The 20,320-nt window shown below is 43.1% G+C and overlaps 1 protein-coding gene across 2 annotated transcripts; it reads left to right on the plus strand.

Annotated features, from left to right (window-relative positions):
- Nucleotides 1-387: 387 nt before the first annotated feature.
- Nucleotides 388-18,553, plus strand: GCM1 (glial cells missing transcription factor 1). Of its 2 annotated transcripts, XM_041410653.1 has the most exons (5): nt 388-588; nt 2,115-2,367; nt 3,308-3,420; nt 4,405-4,533; nt 18,188-18,553. In XM_041410653.1, exons 1-5 carry the CDS (start codon nt 487-489, stop codon nt 18,212-18,214), a joined length of 624 nt encoding a protein of 207 aa, XP_041266587.1. In that variant the 5' UTR covers nt 388-486; the 3' UTR covers nt 18,215-18,553. The 2 variants fall into 2 exon arrangements, with proteins under 2 accessions (XP_041266587.1, XP_041266588.1); XM_041410654.1 differs by lacking the exon at nt 4,405-4,533.
- Nucleotides 18,554-20,320: the final 1,767 nt, after the last annotated feature.

Raw genomic sequence — 20,320 nt, forward strand, 5'->3', positions numbered from 1 at the left:
CACCACGCAGAGTGAGAAATATCTAATAGGTAAGGAGCGACTCAAAGACCCCTCAACAGCTGCTGAGCTGTTCAGTCAGTTTGGCTCCGGGAATCCAGAGCCAGTGTTGGATCAGATGTACAAAGAGCCTGTGAGCAGAGTTACATAAAAGTAACTATAAGGCTATAAAAGTGGTATGAAAGGAGATTGAGCAAAACAAATCAGATGCCACACACACGATTTGCTTGCTGCTGCTGATGTCTCTGTAACATCACAGGCTATCTCTAAGCTATATTTTCCACTGCCTTGCTGGCTTGCAAAACTTTTAATGGAACAAGTTTTTCTGGCAGAAGAACACTGATTTTTATCTTTAATGAGCAGCCTCTCTATCATTTAGCTTCAGGAAACAGCTTCCTGGTTGTAAACTGCTTGAGACTGCTGACAGCCAGGTAACTTCAAAAGCAGCCAGGAGCGACTTTCTTGCTAACTTTGGGAAGGAATTCAAAAATGCTGAAAGGTGCAGATGATTCTGTTATGGAGCAGGAGGACTCTGCTTCCCGACATGGAGAAATGACGAGTTGGGATATCAATGACATCAAACTTCCTCAGGTATGTGCCTGTGTCGTAGAAATTTATTTCGTTCTGACCAGTCATCTCCACCACTGATCTTAAATGCTTTCTCAGTCATCTGTGACTCATTGCCTTTATTCTCATTGTCACCTCGAGGTGTGGGGGAATTTTGCTAAAAAATATTGAGAAAATATTGGCATTTCCACGCATTTCTCCTTAAATGTATTATTGAAAGGGTTGTTGACGCATGAAAAATAGCAACGCTGCAAAGGCATTGTTTTCATTGGTGGATTAGGAGCAGAGAAAGCAGAGGAAAAAAAGTGCCTCCTGCTATGGGCAATTAATTAGAGCTGTCCAGGTCTTGCTTTTTGCCCTGGGTGGTGTTTTTTGAAAGGGAGCACAGCACCCACCACTGCCTTGCTACTATGGGTGTTCAGTCTCATTGCAGTTTGGGCTCCAGCTCCAGAGCTGTCTTCTCACATGGAAGCAAGTATTTTCAGGAGCACCTAGGGAATCCTTGCTTTATGTTTGCAGAGGTTTGCTGAGAGGCACAATAGTCATCTTGCCCTCCCTCTGTCCTTTTCTAGTTCTCTTACTGAAAGTTTCAACCCTGCTCTCCAGTGAAAGCCCACACACCCTGCACACCAATGTCACCTCCCTGTCCCTCAGCTCTGCATATTTCTACCAGATTCCTCCTGCTGCAGTCCTTCAGCATCCAGCTCTGCCTTTCAACTCCCAGCCCTGCCTTCTTACTGGATCCCAGCCTCCTCCCTACTATAACAGTGCTGTTTGCCCAAAGCAATGTCCCCTGCCCTTCAGTCCAAGGTCACCTTCACCTGCATTTCAGTCTGGAGACATCATGGACACCCTTCCCTACACTACCCAGTGGCTACCAGGGGAGCATGGGAATTTTTCTCTTCTTGGTTGTTGTTCTTACTGCTGTTAGGGCTCTCAGTCCTGGGATTAGCAATTTAAAGAAAATTTCTACTAAGCTTTTGTATCCCTTATTTTAAGAACTTTTCCCTCAAAATGATCATCAGGTATGGTAGATGTTTTAGAGCTTACTGCATTTCACTGTATTGAGTGTACCAACTGGTGTACACTGATATGATGTGTATTTGGGTCTTTGGGGTTTTTTTCCAGTTTTATTTTTATTGCTCCTTACTCTGTTGTCCTTGAGGCTTGTTGTTTGTTTATGGGGGTTTTTTGTTGGTTTTTCTATGTTTTTGTTTTGTTTTATTTTTGTTTGTTTGTTTGTTTGGAGGTTTTGGGGGGTTTTGGGGGGGGTTTTAGTATTTTTTATTATTTTTGATTGGTTGGTTGGGTGAATGAGAACAAGCTCCTAGCCAGGCCTTCCTGATGCTCTGGGGCCTGCGGGGAGCCACAGAGATCTGTGTTTTTCCTGCCTTATCTCCACTGCTCCCTCCTGACAACCAGCATCACCTGCCGGGGTGCTAGAGTCACCAAGGCTAGAGGAAACCCGGAGAGGTCCAGCTCTGCTCAGCTCCTGGACAAGCTTTTCTCTTTCCCAGCATAAAATACGGCTTGCTTTGCTTTTTCCACAGCATGTGAGCCAGACAGACTGGTTTCAAGAATGGCCAGATTCCTACGTAAAACATATCTATAGCTCAGAGGATAAAAATGCTCAGAGGCACCACAGCAGCTGGGCAATGAGAAACACCAACAACCACAACTCTCGCATCTTAAAAAAGTCCTGCCTTGGGGTGGTGGTTTGTGGTAACAACTGCTCTACCTTGGATGGGAGGAAGATCTACCTAAGACCAGCCATATGTGATAAAGCCAGGCAAAAACAACAGCGTGAGTACAAACGTGGCAGTTCATTGTATGGCAGTTCATAAGTGAACACAACAGAGTAGAAATCCAAGTATAGGATACCCTTTGGATTACCCAGCCTTCCTTCTGCCATTCCTTGTATTCCAATGCAATTCTTGATTTGGAACATTGCATTTTACTCTTCTTATTGTTGGGGCATAGTCAGCTGCTTGTTTATTTTATTTTTTTTTCCCTAAACTTTTTAAAATCTCTATTTCTGCTGGTTAGGGATTGGTTCCCAGCCTTCTCAGGCCCATTAGTGAGGGTGCTGAGAAAGCTGTGCAGTGCATGCAGTTCCTGCACTGCCCTGCTGTTCCTGCCCACCTACGCGTCGACTTCATTATTGCACTGGCCCAAGAGTAACTCAGGAGGCAAGTCTTGCAGCAAAGAAGTTGCTCATAAACTGTGATGACTGGAAAATAGGCCCCACAGTCACGTCACTGGAGCCAGACAATGCAAACAGAGAACATGAGCTGCACACATATTTTTAACAAGACCATTCCAAACAATTGTGATTGCTCAGTAGAGCTAGCACGTACTGATTTCTAGATCTGATGTACATTTTAGCTAAAGAAAGATATAACTCAGGTGCTCACTGAAGCCAGAACAGTGTTCTCTAGAAACATTTATGACATTCCAAAGTCTGACAAGAGAAAAACTAAAACTGACCATGATAATAAATGACAAAATTGGGATAAAATTGTAATAACATTTTAATATAAATAATTTTTGAAGGTTATATTTAATAACAGACAGAATAAAGTCAATGATCAGTTTGTTTGTATTGATTTTTGCTTATGTTTGGAAGTTTTTCACATAGTTTCTCTCAGTGTAATTTCTGAGCACCAAACCAGAAGTGGCAATCTGCCACCAATGAACCAGGTATCACAAGTATAGAAAATGTTTCCCCCTATTTTTGCTCCAGGGAAATGCTGTCCAAACTGCAGTGGACCACTGCGGCTCCTTTCCTGCCGAGGCCACGGTGGTTACCCAGTTACCAACTTCTGGAGGCATGAAGGCCAATTCATATTTTTCCAGGTTGGTATAAAATTACTTAACATTATGTAAGTTAATTTTAAAGACTGATATTTAAAGTTTTATTTAGCTTTTTTGTCTTTCTTTTCTCCCATCAAATAGAGGTTATTGAACATGACAAGGTCAAATGAGTAAGGAGAAAAAAATTTCACAAGGTCCTAAGCAACCTGATCTAACTCAAGTTAGTCCTGCCTGAGCAGGAGGTTGAGCTAGAGGGCCCTTCCAGCCTAAATTAGTCTATGCTACAATGATTTTACAGCACAGTGTATTTTTTATTTAGGCTTCTGTGAAAACTTGTTGATTTTGAAGTGTTTTGCCTCAGGTACATAGGAACCAACAAATCCTCAGAAGTCAGAAATACCATATTATCTCTTCTCTTTCTCCAAGGCACTACACATAATCGTGAGGGAATCTTGGAAGAGGAAATGGTTGTACCCTAGGGACCGTCTATGGAAAATGCCATCTAGGCATTATATGTAACTTATATCTGGAACACAGTGTATGAAAGTGTTTAAATAATGGGCACTATTTCTGGAAGCTGTAGTCCTGGTTTAGTAACATAACCATTTTCCTGTTTTCCACTCTTTCACTTATGTGCAGGCTAAATAAAATTAATTATCTATGGAAGCTAATGGAAATTAATATTCAGATAAATATATCTAAACTGTAAGAAGAATTAAAGTGACTGCAGGGACACTGTAGCCAAGCTGCAGAAGACCTTTTGGCTTCAGTTGGGGCTCTTTGGGGGGACTGTTTTCTACAAATAAATGTGGTGCACTGATTTTATGATTTCAGAGGGTTTCTACTCCATCCCACTTCATCTGGGATATGTTTATTATTTCACCTCACAGTAACTAAATCCTATTAAATACAAAGCATTAAATTAGGCCATAATATGTGATTTTGGCCTGTGGTATAAATTCTGTTCCCTTAAGATTATTAACAAGGTTGGTTCTACCTTTAATATACCATAATTACTTTCTAAAGTCCAAAGGAGCTCACGACCACCCACGTCCAGAAACAAAACTAGAAGCAGAAGCAAGAAGATCAATCCAAAAAGCAAAGACAGCTTTTTCTTCATCTTCTCTAAGACTAAAAAGAGTCCAGGAGATTGAGGTAACTCTTGCTGCTGTTGCTCAACAAAATTTTGGTCAAGCGATCTGTGGTTCAAGGCATGGTGGAGGCTGACTGGGCTTTGGGTCGGGGTGGGAGCAGGGTGTACATCTCCACATTCTGCATGCCCATGATCAGGATAAGAAGGACCAGGGATGTCCTGAGCATCCTGCTCTCCTTAGCGCTGTCATCCACTGCCAGCACCTCCTCTCCAGAGCAAATTTGCACCTGGTGGCAGCAGGAGATTGCATCTACACTGGTAAACAAAGCAGGGCTGCAGGGCAGGATAAGTTTCGTCACCATTCACGTGGAACTTTCTGTGCATAAGTTTCTGCCCATTGCCTCTTGTCCTATTTCTTGGCACTACCAAGAAAGGTGAAGGCACGCTCCACCTCTGCTTGTTCCCCTTGAGTTTCGGCAAGAAAGGGTGAAGGTGCATAACCTGTACCTCATTTGCCTGGTTTGAAGGCAGAAGAGTGCTTTGAAGAACTTTCTGAAGCATTGATGGTAAAACACCAGCTGTGATGGGTGTGGAAACACTTGTGAAAGCATCTCCAGAGATCCTTGGGACTGCTGCATAACTGATGGAGGGAATCCCAGTGACTTTCATTGCAAAGGCTGTGTTAAACTCAGTTGTCATCACCAGTACTCACATGCAGTGTCTCTTGATATATTAGGGGTGGTGCATTCCCCCAACCTGGTGTTAGAGGTAGTAATCCATGCTCTTTCAGCCACAGACAGAAGGGATATTGCTCTGGGTGGGGACAGATTTCTTATGTGGATGACATGGAGAAGCAAGGGGATCTGGGAACCCAAGAAGCAGATAAAATGTGCACACAGGAAGTTAAACCCATTTGAATAGAACGTGAATTTAGAAGCTGCAGCTATTTCTACTGGAAATACTCAGGAGGACACTAAAAACCAGAACCTCTTGACACAAATGCCTGGGAACAAAAGTATGAGAAAAACCAGCTGATCTAATTGTCCAACAAATACAGCAACAATGCTTTTCCTATCACTGGTTTACTTCTGTTTCCATGAACACTGAAATAGTTTCCACCTAGGAAATATGACTGAGCCACACAGCTTTCTTTCTTTTATAACTGAGCCTACTGGTCAGCCTACTTGCTTAGGTCAAGCTTCCTGTAGGCATGTCTTCATCTTTCCCTTCCTAAAGCATCTTCCTGAGACTTTCACTTTCAATTGTGTGGGATTAGAAACAGACTAAAGATGTCACAAATGTCTAATAGTAGAGCCTGCTCTTCAGCTGTTCTGATTCTGTACAGTCAGACTTAGGCCATTTATCCTCATTGGCTTTCCAGTTCACAGCTCTCCAGCAGGTTTTCCTTGGGCATAACCCATCATATTCCTGTTTTGCCAAACTAGCTGTGATACAGCTAACTCTGGAGTCTGATTTGTCACACAGAACCTGTGTCTATCAATCTGCAAAAATATATTCCAAAAAGATTCTGTTTTAATGTGTTCAACCTGGAAAATGTATTCTGAAAAGAATCAGTTTTAATGTGTTCACAAGAAATCAGGGAGGAGAACTTCAGAAAAAGGTGAGACCAAAACTGAGCAAGTGATTTATAGGATGGTCTCTCTATGGCATCGGTGGCAGGTCTGTAGCTGAGGGTGGGCTGGGTCCTACACCAAATTGTTGGAATTTTTTCTCATGAGTGGAGAACAACTGAAAGGCGCTTTGTTGCTCCAGCAGTCTGCAAAACCACTATAATTAAATGAATGAAAAAGCAGAATTATAAAGAAGAAAGACCTGCAAGCACTCATTTGAAATGAGTGTTCTGAAAGGAGTTAAAGTTTCTATAATTATAATCCAATAATTGGAGCAATTAAAGAAGTTGTGAAATATCCAGAAGATCCAGAAGAATAATTCTTGTGTGCTGATCCCTACCTGAATGAAATTTCTATTTGTGGGGTAAAAAAATGTAAAGATAGGAAAATTTATTAGTTAGAAATAGACTCTAAAAAAGATGAAGAAGAATATTTTTGTAGTGAAAAGATCACTTCAAAACAGTCAGTATTAAAAAAATCATACTCAGCTTTTCCAATCTCCATAGGAAAAAAAAAATCTGTGGTGTGAAATGTATTAGCATAATTTCATTTTTAGGTCCTTCTTCAGTATATGCTGGCAGTGGACCCAAAGGGCTGTGAATGCAAAGTCTAAACAACTCTTTCAGTGCAAAACGGTCTTTGGGCAAAAACTGGTGCAACAAACGCAGAGCCAAGAGCTGGGAGCCTTGTTCAGTTTGCCCCTCCAGCCCATGGGCACTCCCGCTATAGTGGCAGAGGCTCTGCTATGCCATCTGCTTTGTTACCTGTGTTCACAGAACCACAGAATGGTCATGGTTGGAAGAGACATCTAAGATCATCAAACCCAACCATCGTGTTAGTTGAGTGCCTTTGTAAGCAGCTCACAGAGGAGAGGTGCTATGCCACACCTTGTTTTACTAACCCATGCCTTGCTTTCCCAAGTCTCTGGCAGGTGCAATGCCGACACAGGAGCCTTTGCCTTTGCTTCTTTCCAGCCCGGATGCTCACATGCCACCTGCTAATTTCAGGGGACATTTAAGCAAAAGCTCCCAGGAGCCAACGCTGAGCAGCTGCTCTGGGCATCTTCCATACCCAAGGACAGCTGGGGAGGATGAGGCCTCCAGGGAGCCACCAACCTGGAGCCGAAGGCTGTCCCTCAGGGGGACCCCCAGAGCTGAGAGGCTGCGCAGTGTCCTTGCTGTGCCCAGCACAGCCCCCTCTCCCCAGCAGTGCACCCACCTCAGCACCCAGCACGTGGCAGATGGTGGCCATGACCCCTTCAGGTCTGATGTGGGCTCTTTGGGAGATGGATCCTGTGGGGTGAAATCCCCGCTGGCCTACAGCAGCGTCTGCCTCTGTCTGCCGCCCCACCCCGCGCCTCAGGGAGGGCCCTGCCCCATGGCGAGTGCGGCACAGCCTCACCCACAGCCCTCGCTGCCTCCAAGGGGAAGCGGAGGAGACAGGGGTGGGGGAGGCCACCAAGTCTGTCTCAACTACTGCAACAACGACATGTTTTTTAACCTGTACCCATTACGGTGACTGGGTTCAAATGTCCCTGCTCGCCCCTCCTCTGGCAATGGGTCCAATTCTCCACCCCTGTGGCAACACAGACCTTAAGAGTGCTACCACAACAGGTCTCACTTTAGCTCCTCTTGCAGGCCCCAGAAGGGGCTTTCGTACCTGAAGGCTTGTCTTTGTTCCTTTTTATTTAACAGTTTTATTTCCCACCACTGTTTCATGGATCTAATAAAAGCTATCAGCTCCTCTTACAGACTGCCTCACTGCCATTCTGGTTTGGTAGCATTTCAACCCTCCTAGATACACAGCGTGTTCAAGCCTGTGGGACTGTGGAAGGTGCGGGTGGATGATCTCAAGGACCACAGCTATCATGTGCAACCTTCTGCACTCTTCGGTCAGTCCCTCTTCAGACCTAAGTCCCTGCACTGCACCAGCCTTGCATTTGTGTTGTATAGAGCTGGATGCAGGCCTTCACATGGGATCTCGTGAGAATGGAGTAGATGGGGAGAATCCTCCTCCTCCACCTGTGGCCACATTCCTTTTGATGCAGCCCAGGATACATTTGGGCTTCTGAGCTGCATATGCACACTGCCAGGTCATGTCCAATACACCAACTGCCCTAAGTCCTTGTCTGCAGGGCTGGACCCACTTTTGTGTATGTATATATTCAAGGTGCTTTGCTGCTTTTTCCAGGAACTTTTAATTTCTTTCATTGCAGACTGTAAAGAACCCTTCAGTATCTGTTCCACACATCATCCCCTTTGCTGACCACTACCATAAGCTGTATTTCATCAGGACCCATCAGTTCTCTACATTTGTTTAAAAAACTAGGGTGCCAAATAGGAATTTTCTTGCCTGAACTTAGTGGCTCAGACACTTTTGGCAAAGATTCCTTTATGTTTTCCCATAACTGACATCTGCTTGGCTTTGCTGCATGACCAGCCTCTGCTGCTCTCTGGGTTTCAGGGACCACCTCCCCTGCAGAGGCAAGCACTGACACACTGCTGCCTGCTGCCATCTCTGCAAGAAAGAGCTGAGGGATGTCTTCTACAACATATGGAGCCACATTGTCTGGGAGGACAGTATTACAAAACAAGTGTCAAAAAACTTCATAGTACCTCAGAATGGGATGTATCACGTGTTGATGAAATAGGTTCAGTCTTAGTGCTTTTTGTTCCCCCTAGTTTTTATATTAGTTGCTAGGGACACCACTCTCCTGGTGACGGGTGTAGTTCAGAGACATTTACAAGACAAGAATGAATTGTATTTATAGCGTGTTTCAAAATGTTTATTGGAATTTGTGAAACAGGATGCACAGTGATTTAAGTGGAAAAAATCTAAATGTAGATCACAAAATAACAGTGTACAATTGTACATGAAGGTCAACTCACCAAACTTTTTTTAGTCATTGAGTTAGTCCCACACTAATTCCAAACTTGGCATGTTTTATGATTTTTCAGATCATTAACTCAAAGAAAGAAACTTTGATCAACATTTGTAACAACCTCTACGACACAAAAAGAGAAATTAATAGGAGCCATGAACACTTGTGCTTCAGGAGGTGACCCGCAGGACTAGGGACAGGCAAGGCCACCGGGGCTGGTATCCCATAGCTGGGATTCCTCAATCCAGTCACACAGGGACCGCACAGGGCATGGGCCCTGCCACAGCCATCTGGCTCTGTCTCATCTTGTCTCTCCTCTGAATTCCTTTCCTCTTCACTGCAATGCTGCCAGCACCACCTCTCAGCAGCAGTGCCATTCAGATGTGTGGCTGGGAGGCTCCTTGGTAATTGTTTCCACACCAAAGTTCTATCAGTTCCCCTTACACTCACCAATCACTTCCTCTATTTTTACAAACTTCCAGCAAAGGGGATTTGATACCAATCCTGTTCCACGTTTCTCTGTTCCAATCCCAGCTGTTAGCATTTTTTCACTTACCTGATTTTCTTTCCTGCAAATCAACCATTTCTTCAAGTCTTTTAAGATGGGTAGCATCCAGTTACTAAGTTTCACAGGCTTCCTAAAGGTCTATTACAACCAAACCTCCCTAAAAGATAATTACTACCAACCTTTCTCCCTGCCTGAGAAGGAAGAGCCTTTTTGTTGGTTTGCCTTTGAGTCTGAATCAAAAGGTTTCCAATATGAAACCTGTTCCAGTGATCTCAGCTCCCTGAGTAGCTCCCTGCCATAGAAGAGCCATGCCTTCTTGCAGCTTCCATGCTTGTAATCCTGCACAAGCAGGACTGTCCTGCAGTTTGGGGGGACCCAAAATTCATGCAGCATTCATGCAGTGTGCATCGTGCCCAGCCTCTTTCCAACAGAAACACATTTTAGGCTCAATGAGGAGAGGTTATTAATTTTTAAAAAGGAAGAACTAAACATTTATGATTTTTCTAAGGTTAGACACAGAAAATCTTTTAGATTTATAACCTGCCAGGGTCATTTCCAAGCTCTTGAAGCAACTTCTGTGCTGGCAGCATCTCCCTCCACTTCAGGTATGTTCAGCATGGTGGGTCAATATAGCACCAAATTTATTTCTGTTTACAAAGATACCAATCCCATCTCTGACCTTCACAAAAATTAATTTTTCAATGTTTGGGATATGTGAAAAGAAACATATATGTATCATTTCTTTAAGCCTCTTTTTCCAGTTCTAAGGTACTGTACCCAGCTGGGCAGTGGTAATAGTAGAATCATAGGATGGTTTGTGTTGTAAGAGACCTTAAAGATCATTTAGCTCCAAACCCCACTGCCATGGGCCAGGACACCTTCCACTAGAGCAGATTACTTAGTGCCCCATCCAGGCCACTGGAAGGTGGTTTAATGTCATCCCAGAGCTTCCTCTCCTCCAGGCTGAACAGCCCCAACTCTCTGAGCCTGTCTTCATAGAAAAGGGGTTCCAGCCCTGTGATCAATTTAGTGGCCTCCTATGGACTCATTCCAAGATGGTCAGGTCCATCTTTCTTGTGTTGGGAGCCCCAGACCTGGATGCAGCACTCCAGTCTAGGTGGAGTCTCACGAGAGCACAGTAGAGAGGGAGAATCAGAGGTGAAAGAGCACTGGATGCATGATCCCCTGATCCTATATTTAAGAAAATATAATGAATGCTCAGGTTATTCAGATTAACTTCATGAAGAAACACCAATTGATCTGTGAGGGTCCACTCATAGATAACCCTGTGACCTTGTTCTCTCCTGCAGAAAATGGTTTTCTGCTAGGCCCAGATGCAACAAAGCATTAAGAAGCCAGCAGAGATGCAAGGAGGTCAGGACGTGGATGATTACCCAGGCAGAATGGTTTGTTCTGGCTTATTGCTGTTTCTGATGGCTGTAGCTGCTGCCAAAGCTAACACAAATCCCCATGCATGGCATGGATGATCTACACTACATTCCTGAGGTCTTAGCTCTGAAAGCACTGGCCTAAGTATCTAAGGGCTAATTCTTTGGGACCAGTCTCTGTGCATTTTTATATATAGGGGCTATTTTGAGGCCATCAGAGCACTGCAATGTTCCTCAGAATCCTACATTAGCCAGGCTGTATCTTGCAGAAGCCTTATTTTTATGTTTGGAGGATTTTGACTCATGCAGCATTTAAAGATGAAATATACATATGATAGGGAACTACTAAATAGTACAAGGCAGCAACTGCACACCTGAATTTATTAGTGTATTTGTCCTGAGAACATCAGATTGAGAAAGGATAATGTTTTTATATCATCACAGCAAAGGGGAAATGAGAAAACAGAACAGGGATTTGACCCACATCTCTCCAGCCCTGGGAACATACACTGTGTTTCTTCTGGCCTTCCTCTTTCCAGAACCTCTGCCTTTGCATGTGAAATGAATTACAGGTCAGACTGAGCAAAGACATATTTTCCTTTCCAACCTCTTGTACGAAGCTCCTGCCCCTGGGAAGATTGGCAAGGCTATGGACTGTTTTCTACAATATGATCCTAAATGCATTTTTAAATTAAACAAGGTTGTCAAATTTCTTGTGGTAGAAAAAACTTCAGCTGAGGAAGCTTTAGGGGATACATCTCCATTCATTGTAGAGAGCTTTTCTTTCCTTGTGGTCTTTGGGATATTTAGTAATCTGTGTGTCTGGTATTCCTGGCAATTTTGCTCTGCTTTCCCTCAGGGTAGTAATTTGGGGCTTTTTAATAACTATGGTCAAGGAGTCAGTGTTTTACTTCACTGCAAGCAATATGTAGAAGTGATCCCTGTGGTAGATCTCAGCAGGGATATGGCCAGGAAAAGGCATTGTACTGAATCAGGATCAGTCAGCACTGATTGCACGAGTCAGGTTCAACTTCTTTGGGTGTTTAGATGTACAATTCCAGTTGCTATTCATGCTCTGCTTTGATTACTGATTGCATCTATTTTACTCTGACACCAGCTGACTTCCTTAATTTTTATTTTTAAATGAACTGTATAATTTTCCCATCCTCCTCTGCCTCTCCTGGGTCCCCATGCCATGTAAATCTTCTTCCTCCTTGAGCTGCTGCAGTCCCCAGGCACTAAGGGGTTTTAGTCATTCACAAAGTGAACTTCTCCAGCATTGTTCATCTCCTGAACAAGGAGGACTCACCATCAATGCAGCGGAAACAGGTTAGAGAACACACAAACAAAGCCAACATATGTAAGTCCATGGGCCCTGCTGGGATGCACCCTTGAGCATAGAGGAAGCTGGCAGGTGTTATTGCAAGGTCACTCTCAATAATCATTGAAAAGTCAGGGTGATTGGGAGGGTCTGAAGACTCCAAGCACTGTAACTTTTGTCTTCAAGGAGAACAAGAAGGAGCATCTGGGAAACTACACACTGCCTAGCTACACCTTGAAATGCACAAAGGTAATGAAAAAAATCCTCTTCATAACTTTGCAAACACACGTAAGACTAAAAAGTGATTAAGACCAGTCAGCATGGATTTATGAAAGGGAAATTGTGCTTAACCAATCTCAGAGCAGTCTACAGTGAGAGGACTGGCTTGGTGGATGAGGAGAAAGCAGTGGGTATTTTTTATCTTGTCGTCAGCCTGCCTTTCAGCACAGTCTTCTAAAACATCCTCAGAGATAAGCTGTTGAAGAATTGTTAAGTGGACAGTGAGGTGGACTGAAACCTCTGCTATTTTGTGATTCTGGTAACACTTAGGATCAGCCATAGCTCTTCTCATACCAGAGAGCTGCAGTGTCCAGATGTTTCTGTTTGAATTAGCCATATGCAGTGTGGCATATCCAGAAAGTTATCTGAAATGTGGCATATGAAAGACACCCTGGGGCAGCAGGACACAAATGTGGCATATGAAAGACCCTAGGGCAGCCTTTGTGGCCCTGAAGACAGCAGCATCAGCAATGTGATTGCCACAAGCATGCTCTGCTCTCCTTGTTGGATTATTTGATTTCTGTGAGCAATGTGAGATGATCTCCTGTACAGCACAGATGATCTCTTAGGGGACAGGACAAGCGAGGAAGGTCTTTGGCCAGCTTTTCACTCTGAGCTCATTTCTGCTGTTTCCAGTTAGTAAGTGAGGAAGCAGAACTGTCTTGGGGAGCACATCTCAGATAAGTGTTTTTCATTTCTCCAAATCAGTTGTGTCAAGACTTCACATCTTTTGGAAATCATGTCATCAGTGATGTGGCTTAAGTATTCTGTTTCCAAGGGTTGCCCAAACTATTTGTTCTTCTGAAGACAGTCATAGAGAATACAAACCACAGCACAAGAGTGTCCTCTTTGCCCAGTGCCTTCTGTGCCTGGTGGAAAGTGTTAAGCAAAGGTCAAAGCCACATGGCAACAGGACATCCAGCTCCTTTTAGCTTCTAGAGGAGATAGCAATTCCCTATGGCAGGATCAGGTCCTTCACCCCCAGCAGAATGTCCCTGCCAGGACATGGCATGGACCATTTGGTGGGGCCTTCTGCCCCAAACACCAGGTGAGCAGTGGAGGCACAAGGAAATGCTGCTGACCTCATGTCCACAGCCTCTCCCCTGGCCCCTGCAGGTGCTGGCAGCCTTACACTGGACCCTGGTACCTACAGCAATGGGTAATGACTGCCACAAGAACAGCTGTGACCAACTTAATGTCTGTGGATGCTAAAACATTGGGTGTCATGAAAAGCTGTTTGCCAAATATCCAGATTTTCTCTGCTCAAGTCACAGCAAGGACAGGAGGTAACAACCATGATCTTCAGTGCAGACCAGCAGTGGCTGTGGGCAGAGCAGGATCCCTGGGGACAGGGCCCTCCAAGCTGACAGCAAAAGCAGCAGTACATTTCAGGGTGGAGAAGGGCTGGTTCATGTTCACTGCCTATAGACTTCCCTGATTCTCCACAGAGAGGAGTGGGATTCCCTGCCTGAGAGGCTGGAGATGGTAGAACAAGGGGGTACACATGGCATGACTAGAGACTCATTGACTCCTGCACTCAGAGGAAAATCTAGGGGTAGGAGGACAGCAGGAGAAAAAAGAATGACTTGGTCTTGGGATGGGTGAATACTGGATGAACAAACAGACCTTGGCCCAAGTGAGTTAAAATAAAAAGTAAATCGATGGTGTCTTGCCAGTTTACTCCACTGGAGTCTATACATATTGGTCTCTGTATGCACAGGAGAAAACTTTAGGTCAGACTGTAACCCTGCTCTGATCCTCCTGCACTTTAATGCATTTAATCACCTCGCCAAGGACAGAACTTTCCAGAAGTGGCAAAAACCTGCCAAGAGCTACCCCTGGAGAAATGAAAACTGAAACCTGTTCCTCTTTGCACAGATGGGTTAGTGCTTGGGGCTCCAAGGCAGGGAGCCAGTGGAAAACCTCAGCCAGCAGAGCAGGTATGGCAGCTCCATGCTGATGGAGGATTCGTGCTGGATTAGCAGCACAGACCACCATCACACCACCTATGGAGAGAGACAGATCAAAGCAGTGAAACACACAAAGCTCACCTGAGGAGCATCACCCAGCAGGTTGCTCTCCTCTCTTCCTCTTGCACAACACACAATGCCCCACTGGGAATGGGCAGAGGGAAATTTTTTCCTCCAGTTCAAGCATGGTATGTTCTGGGGTTTTATTGTTTTATAACTCAATAGCTAATAATAGTTGTGTAGCTAATTTAACAGGGCTTCTGGTGTTACTTGACTTGCTCTAACTTAAATGAAGCACTTAGACTGAGTACTTCATTGAAATAATGCTAAAACTCTTGTCATGCACCAGGCTCCTCCCGTGAACTTCCAGAAAATGCTCCTTCAAAGATAGTGAATTATTTACAGCTTAGCCCTGCCTCCTCCCAGTTCCTTGTGGAGCCCTTCCTTGGGGACCAGAGGAGTTTGCCTCACTTGTTAAATTTGCTGTTAACATTCACTGTTAACACCTTTATGCACAGCAGTACTGACAAAGGTAAGAAAGAAAGGTTGGTGTACAGGCAGAGGGAACTAATGTCCATAACCATGATTTGCACGAGAAGACCACTCACAAGCATGTCTGTGTCCTTCCTGCAGCATGGCAGTGAGTCCCAGAGCCACAGCACCAGCTCCCAGCCCTGGCAGCAGGAGGAGAATGCTGATCCGTGGGACCCAGCAGCTGGGCTGGGGTGGCCTTGGCAGCTTGGTGAGGGCACAGACTCTCCACACAGCAGATCTTTCCTGACCCCACAAAAAAAGTCTGGCTTGCTCTTTCCTGTAAAACTTTTCTCAGAAGGTCCTTTCTAGGTGCCTACCCAGAGAGTGCTTCAGTGTTTTTAAAAAGTTGGTCTCCTGAGAGCCCTATTCTTATAAGAGAAAAAAAATCTCATTATTCAGAAAGAAGCTTAAAGTTTTTTATCTTCTTAGTGGGTTTTCTTGGCCATCCACATCCCCTCAAAAACATATAGCTACTCTTCTCCAGGCTGGATCACTCTTTCAACCCTGTCCTGAACTCCAGACAGCCTTCTCCCTCTCTCCTGTCATTGCACAGAGTGGATTTATGGCTTTCCACACTTATTCTCGAAGTTTAATTTTGCTTGGAAAGGCTCATGCAAAATTTTAGCTACTTGATTAAAATCTTGATAACATGGCCTTCACAGAAATTGTGAAGCTGGGCTTGGCTTCCTCTGCCAAGCTCTTCCTTGTGAATTCTTTGGGTTCTAGTAATGGAACTGTATTAAAGTATTATAAAGATAATTTGTGATGATAAAAATAAAACCTGAAAAGAGATTTTTGACAACAGGGTTTCTTCCCATGCAGAGACAAGAAATGTGTGTCTTTCCCCCATTGCCTATTTTCATCATTGAAATGTGGTGCACCTGAATCTTTGGTCCATCTGTCAAATGTATTTCAAAATTGGTCAGCAAGTTCAAAAGATTTTGGTGGAATCTGTCAGGCATGACAGATGACTGATTAACATTAGCTTTGTTAGAGATGTGTATAAAAAGCTCTACAGAGGCATCTGGACAGGCTGAATTGATGGCCCAAGGCCAATTGTCTGAGGCTCAACAAGGCCAAGTGCTGGGTCCTGCACTGGGGTCACAACCACCCCATGCAGAGCTACAGGCTGGGGGCAGAGTGCCTTGCTCTTTTGGGTCTTTTGGAAGACTTTAACTTAGGCTTACTGTAAACCTGGGGTAACCTCTTCTCTGTTCAGGTGCCGTAAGTTTAACCTTGGTTTAGGTTACAATTTTTCTATAGCAAACCATCTTCAAGCTTGATGAGAAGCTGAACTGCAATTTTAGGACGAGATGATCAGGAATGCTGCTGTGCTGAAGCTCGATGATCACCAGCTGATAACAGTGCACCTCATTGTTTTTAAAATTCCTGTGGACATTAGTAATGACATGCTGACAATACACTATATGATTATGGTTTCATAAAAGACTCTGAGTCCTTAAAGAAGAAAGAAGAAAAACTTGATTCACGGTGTTGCACACACCCAGACAAATATTCATCTTATCTTATTAGACTACTTTTTGTGGTAGTTTTTCAGGTTCTACAGACTTTGGTGGGCTTTTATGTGAAATGTTTAAAAAGGCACACTTTTAAAACATTTTTAAAGAGGAAGTAGGTTTCAAACAAAATTGCTGGCAACTGTGTTAGCCCCCCACAATCTTCCCCCTCTATTACCACTGGGAAATGTGGCTGACTTTAGTGTAAGTTTATTTGTCTCAGACTTTACTTGCTATCTGTCTAGACACTGTCAATTACTAATATGTGTACTCAAGGCAAGTGTAAGGATACTCAGTATTTTCTCTCTCAATATTTTTATGATTAAATTTATAGGGAGAACAGATCTGACCCACTATATTAATGTTTGTCATTTAAGGCAGATGCCAGATTGTCCAAAAGAAATTGAAGACCTTTGCATTGATTCAAAGTAAAGAAGTTGTGATAATTACTCTGAATCTCAAAGGTCTTCTTGAAGTTTGTATAATAGGAGTAATATTTTCCTTGGGAATCCCCTCCACTCCCCAAAAAAATCAGTGAAGTGTGGGAAGGCCAAACCCATTTGGATAAATCAGCTAGTAAAAAACCCCTAAAGCCGCTGATATATATACTCTTAATGATAACTGATGGTAACGGATTATTACTTTCATACACATTTGTCAGTTTTTCTTTATATGAAGACATTTGTGTACTTTACTCTACACTAAGCCACTGAATCCTATTCCCCAGCCCTGAGATACCTGCTCCTCAAGTTGTCTTGAAAGCAAAAGTCAGCTCTTTGTGTGAACACTGTTTGAGTCAGGAGGCAATAGAAAATAGGCTCTAGGGGAAAAGGAGAAAAAAAAATACTTTGTACCTTTTTTTTCCTTGAAATATGCAACTGAGAGCTAATAGAACTTAATGCCCCTATAAAATATCTTAACTGGCCATCCCAGGTTAATAAACTCTGAAGTGTGCAGTACTAGAAGCTGCTTGAATGCTCGCTGCAGTAAGGAACCCCTACAGTGTCCTCTTAATATGAGAAAGGATTGCTCCTTTTTGCTCCCCAGAGACAGCAGGTGATGCAACATCAAACTGGTGGAGATACACATCTTCAGCTCGTGGGTTCACTTCGCTGCTCTCACTGAGGCACCCCATTCATATCCATGTTTAGCAGTTTTACAGGGGTTCTGGGAAGATATTTATTTGTTATTCCTTATTAAAGCTGTTCTATCACAAATAGATCACTTGCACATACTGCAGGGCAGGATGTCCAAAACCCCCAAAAGCTTGTCTGCTTGGCCCTGGCTGGGGCCACCAACCTTGCCCCAGCAAACTTGGACTGGACAGAAATGCTCAGAGCAGGGCAGGGACTGAATTGATGACCCCTGCTTTGGGAATGTACACTCTCCAAGTGGCACTTCCTTTCAGTGCATCATCCTTCATCATATAACTTTTCATACTGGCTGCCTCAGATCCCATTTGGAAGCCATGATTCTGTGATTCAGATAATTAAAATCCCTTCTAAGAGCTGGCCTTTCTGTTTATTCCCATTCAGTTGTGTTACATAAATGTCTTCCTAGTGCAGAAACATCAGGAGATGAATGCTTGCCTGGCTAAATGTAACGTGTACCGATTGGTTGGTCCATTTCCTCTATTTTTCCTGGAGTGTTCTCAAACTTTAACTTTTTTTCTCAAACTTTTTTCTAGGGGAAAATAAATATACTTAGTTTATGAAGTACAAAGGAAAACTTCACACTGTGGCAAGCCACCTCACAGCACAACAGCAACAGTGTGCACCGCCCCGGGAAACACAGGAAGCCGCATCCCAAAGCTGTTGTTTACTACAAAGCTGCAACAATCTGCAGGGGCAGCACTACCTCGGGAATAAAATAAAATTTAAAAAGAGGAAAAAATCAAGCGGGCAAATTCCTTTGCCAAAAAATAAGTTTGCAAACTAAATCTGGCAGATTTGTTTTAGCAACTTCAGCAATCTCTTGGACTGGAAGTAGAATTAATTAAAAGAAGTTTACTTACTGTGTTAATTTAGTATGGAAACATAGGGGTCACAGGGCTCATATGTAAGGGGAAATTCATTCCAGAAATAAAATGTGTGGAAAAATGTCTACTCATATTGGCTTTCACATTAAAGAAATATTTAATTTGGCAGGATTTAATAGTCTTGGTTTCCTTACCGCTGCATCATATCCAGCTATTCCTCATACTGAGACTGGATTAATAAATGTCCTACATGTATCTTCAAAAGATGTAAAAAAAACCTTGCAGTTGCCAAGGAAGGATGCCAATTCCCAAAGATGCAGGAATGTTGTCTTCAGAAGCAGTCATGCCCCATTATTTTTTTTTCTATTCATACTCTGAACATGTGTTCCATGGAGTTGCTCTGTACTGTAAAGTTAACATATGCCTTGAATGATAGGTACACACCTGCATGGTGCACCTTTCAAATAGGCTACACTACCAGAGCTGAAAGCAGCTCTAGCTAAGAGAGAATGCCACTTTCATATATCCTCAGAAGGTCCATTCCATAACAGTTTTGTTTTTCTTTCCAATCCTTTGTTTCAGTCAGTTTTAGACAGGACTTCTGGCTCTAACAGTTATTTTAAAGTCTCAGGAACTAGACTCTGAACAGGCCAGAGGCAAGGCAAAGGTGTCAACTGTTCCTTTTAAGCAAACAATTATGTAAATAATTTTAATAAGCAAGCTGCTAGTCTTAGCATAAAGGACAAAGCTTGAACCCAGACTGAGCAACAATCAAATGGAAATCTTTGATTTCTCTACAGGTGTTAGTAATACTAAGTAGCATAGGTAATAGTAATTTCTGAAATCCAAATTTCACAAATGTAGAGCAGCTTTTATGTTTCTCTCATATTGGAATGTAGAAAAAATGGGGACGCACCTCAGTATTTCAGCCATTTTAAAGCCAACAAAAGTTTCCAAATACCCTGGCACACATCCCAAGGGAATTCCTTTGAATTTAAAAAAAAAACCCCCAAAACAGCCAAGGGAATTCCTTTGAATTAAAAAAAAAAAACCCAAAAACAAAACAACCAACCAAAACAGACTCTATTGTTCTCTTCCATTAAAGAACCTCATGTAAACACCACATGTTTTTTATATCCTGACCAGCTTGGCTCAGGGCTATCGAGTGACTCCGGAGCTGAACTAGCATCTGGACAATGTCTACTGGCTGGTCCCCTGCTCAGGGTGCTGAATTACAGTCTCTTTACACAGAAGGTTTAACTGATGCTAATCTCCAATCAGACTGAGACAAATCAGTTTAACATTTGATCACCTGAGCATCTTCTCTACACAAAACTGTGCACTCTGCTGTCTTTAATTCAATGCATACAAGAAATCTACAGCTCCAAGAATTGTTTCTGTCACCTTTTGTAGTCGCCCTTTGATTTTTATAAGTTAGCTTGTCTCAATGCCTTCAGCAAACTCTTGGGAAAAAGGACTGTACAGGTGCACACCTTATTCTTTAGTCAAGTTACTAATACAATTAGTAAAGGACAATCTCACAGCAGTAAACTACTTATACCAACTAATGTCATAATATGGTAATTACAAAGACAATAAAACTAAATTATAAAAACATAGTCTCTAGTAATTAGAGCCCTGGACTACTGAATAACACTATAGAGAATGAAGGAAAAGCAACTAGTCACCAATTCTTTGCTGAAGCAGGTGCTATTTTAATAGCTACACATGAACAAACAATATCTGCTTATTCACCATTTCAAAATACAAAACTAGCTTGGCTCTTAAATTGCTTAATGCAAGCATATTCATCACATCTCAGTCTCATAGGTAGAAGGCTCA

The sequence above is a fragment of the Onychostruthus taczanowskii genome, unplaced genomic scaffold, assembly GCF_017590055.1.
Source record: "Onychostruthus taczanowskii isolate IOZ18803 unplaced genomic scaffold, ASM1759005v1 scaffold33, whole genome shotgun sequence".
Classification (NCBI taxonomy): domain Eukaryota; kingdom Metazoa; phylum Chordata; class Aves; order Passeriformes; family Passeridae; genus Onychostruthus; species Onychostruthus taczanowskii.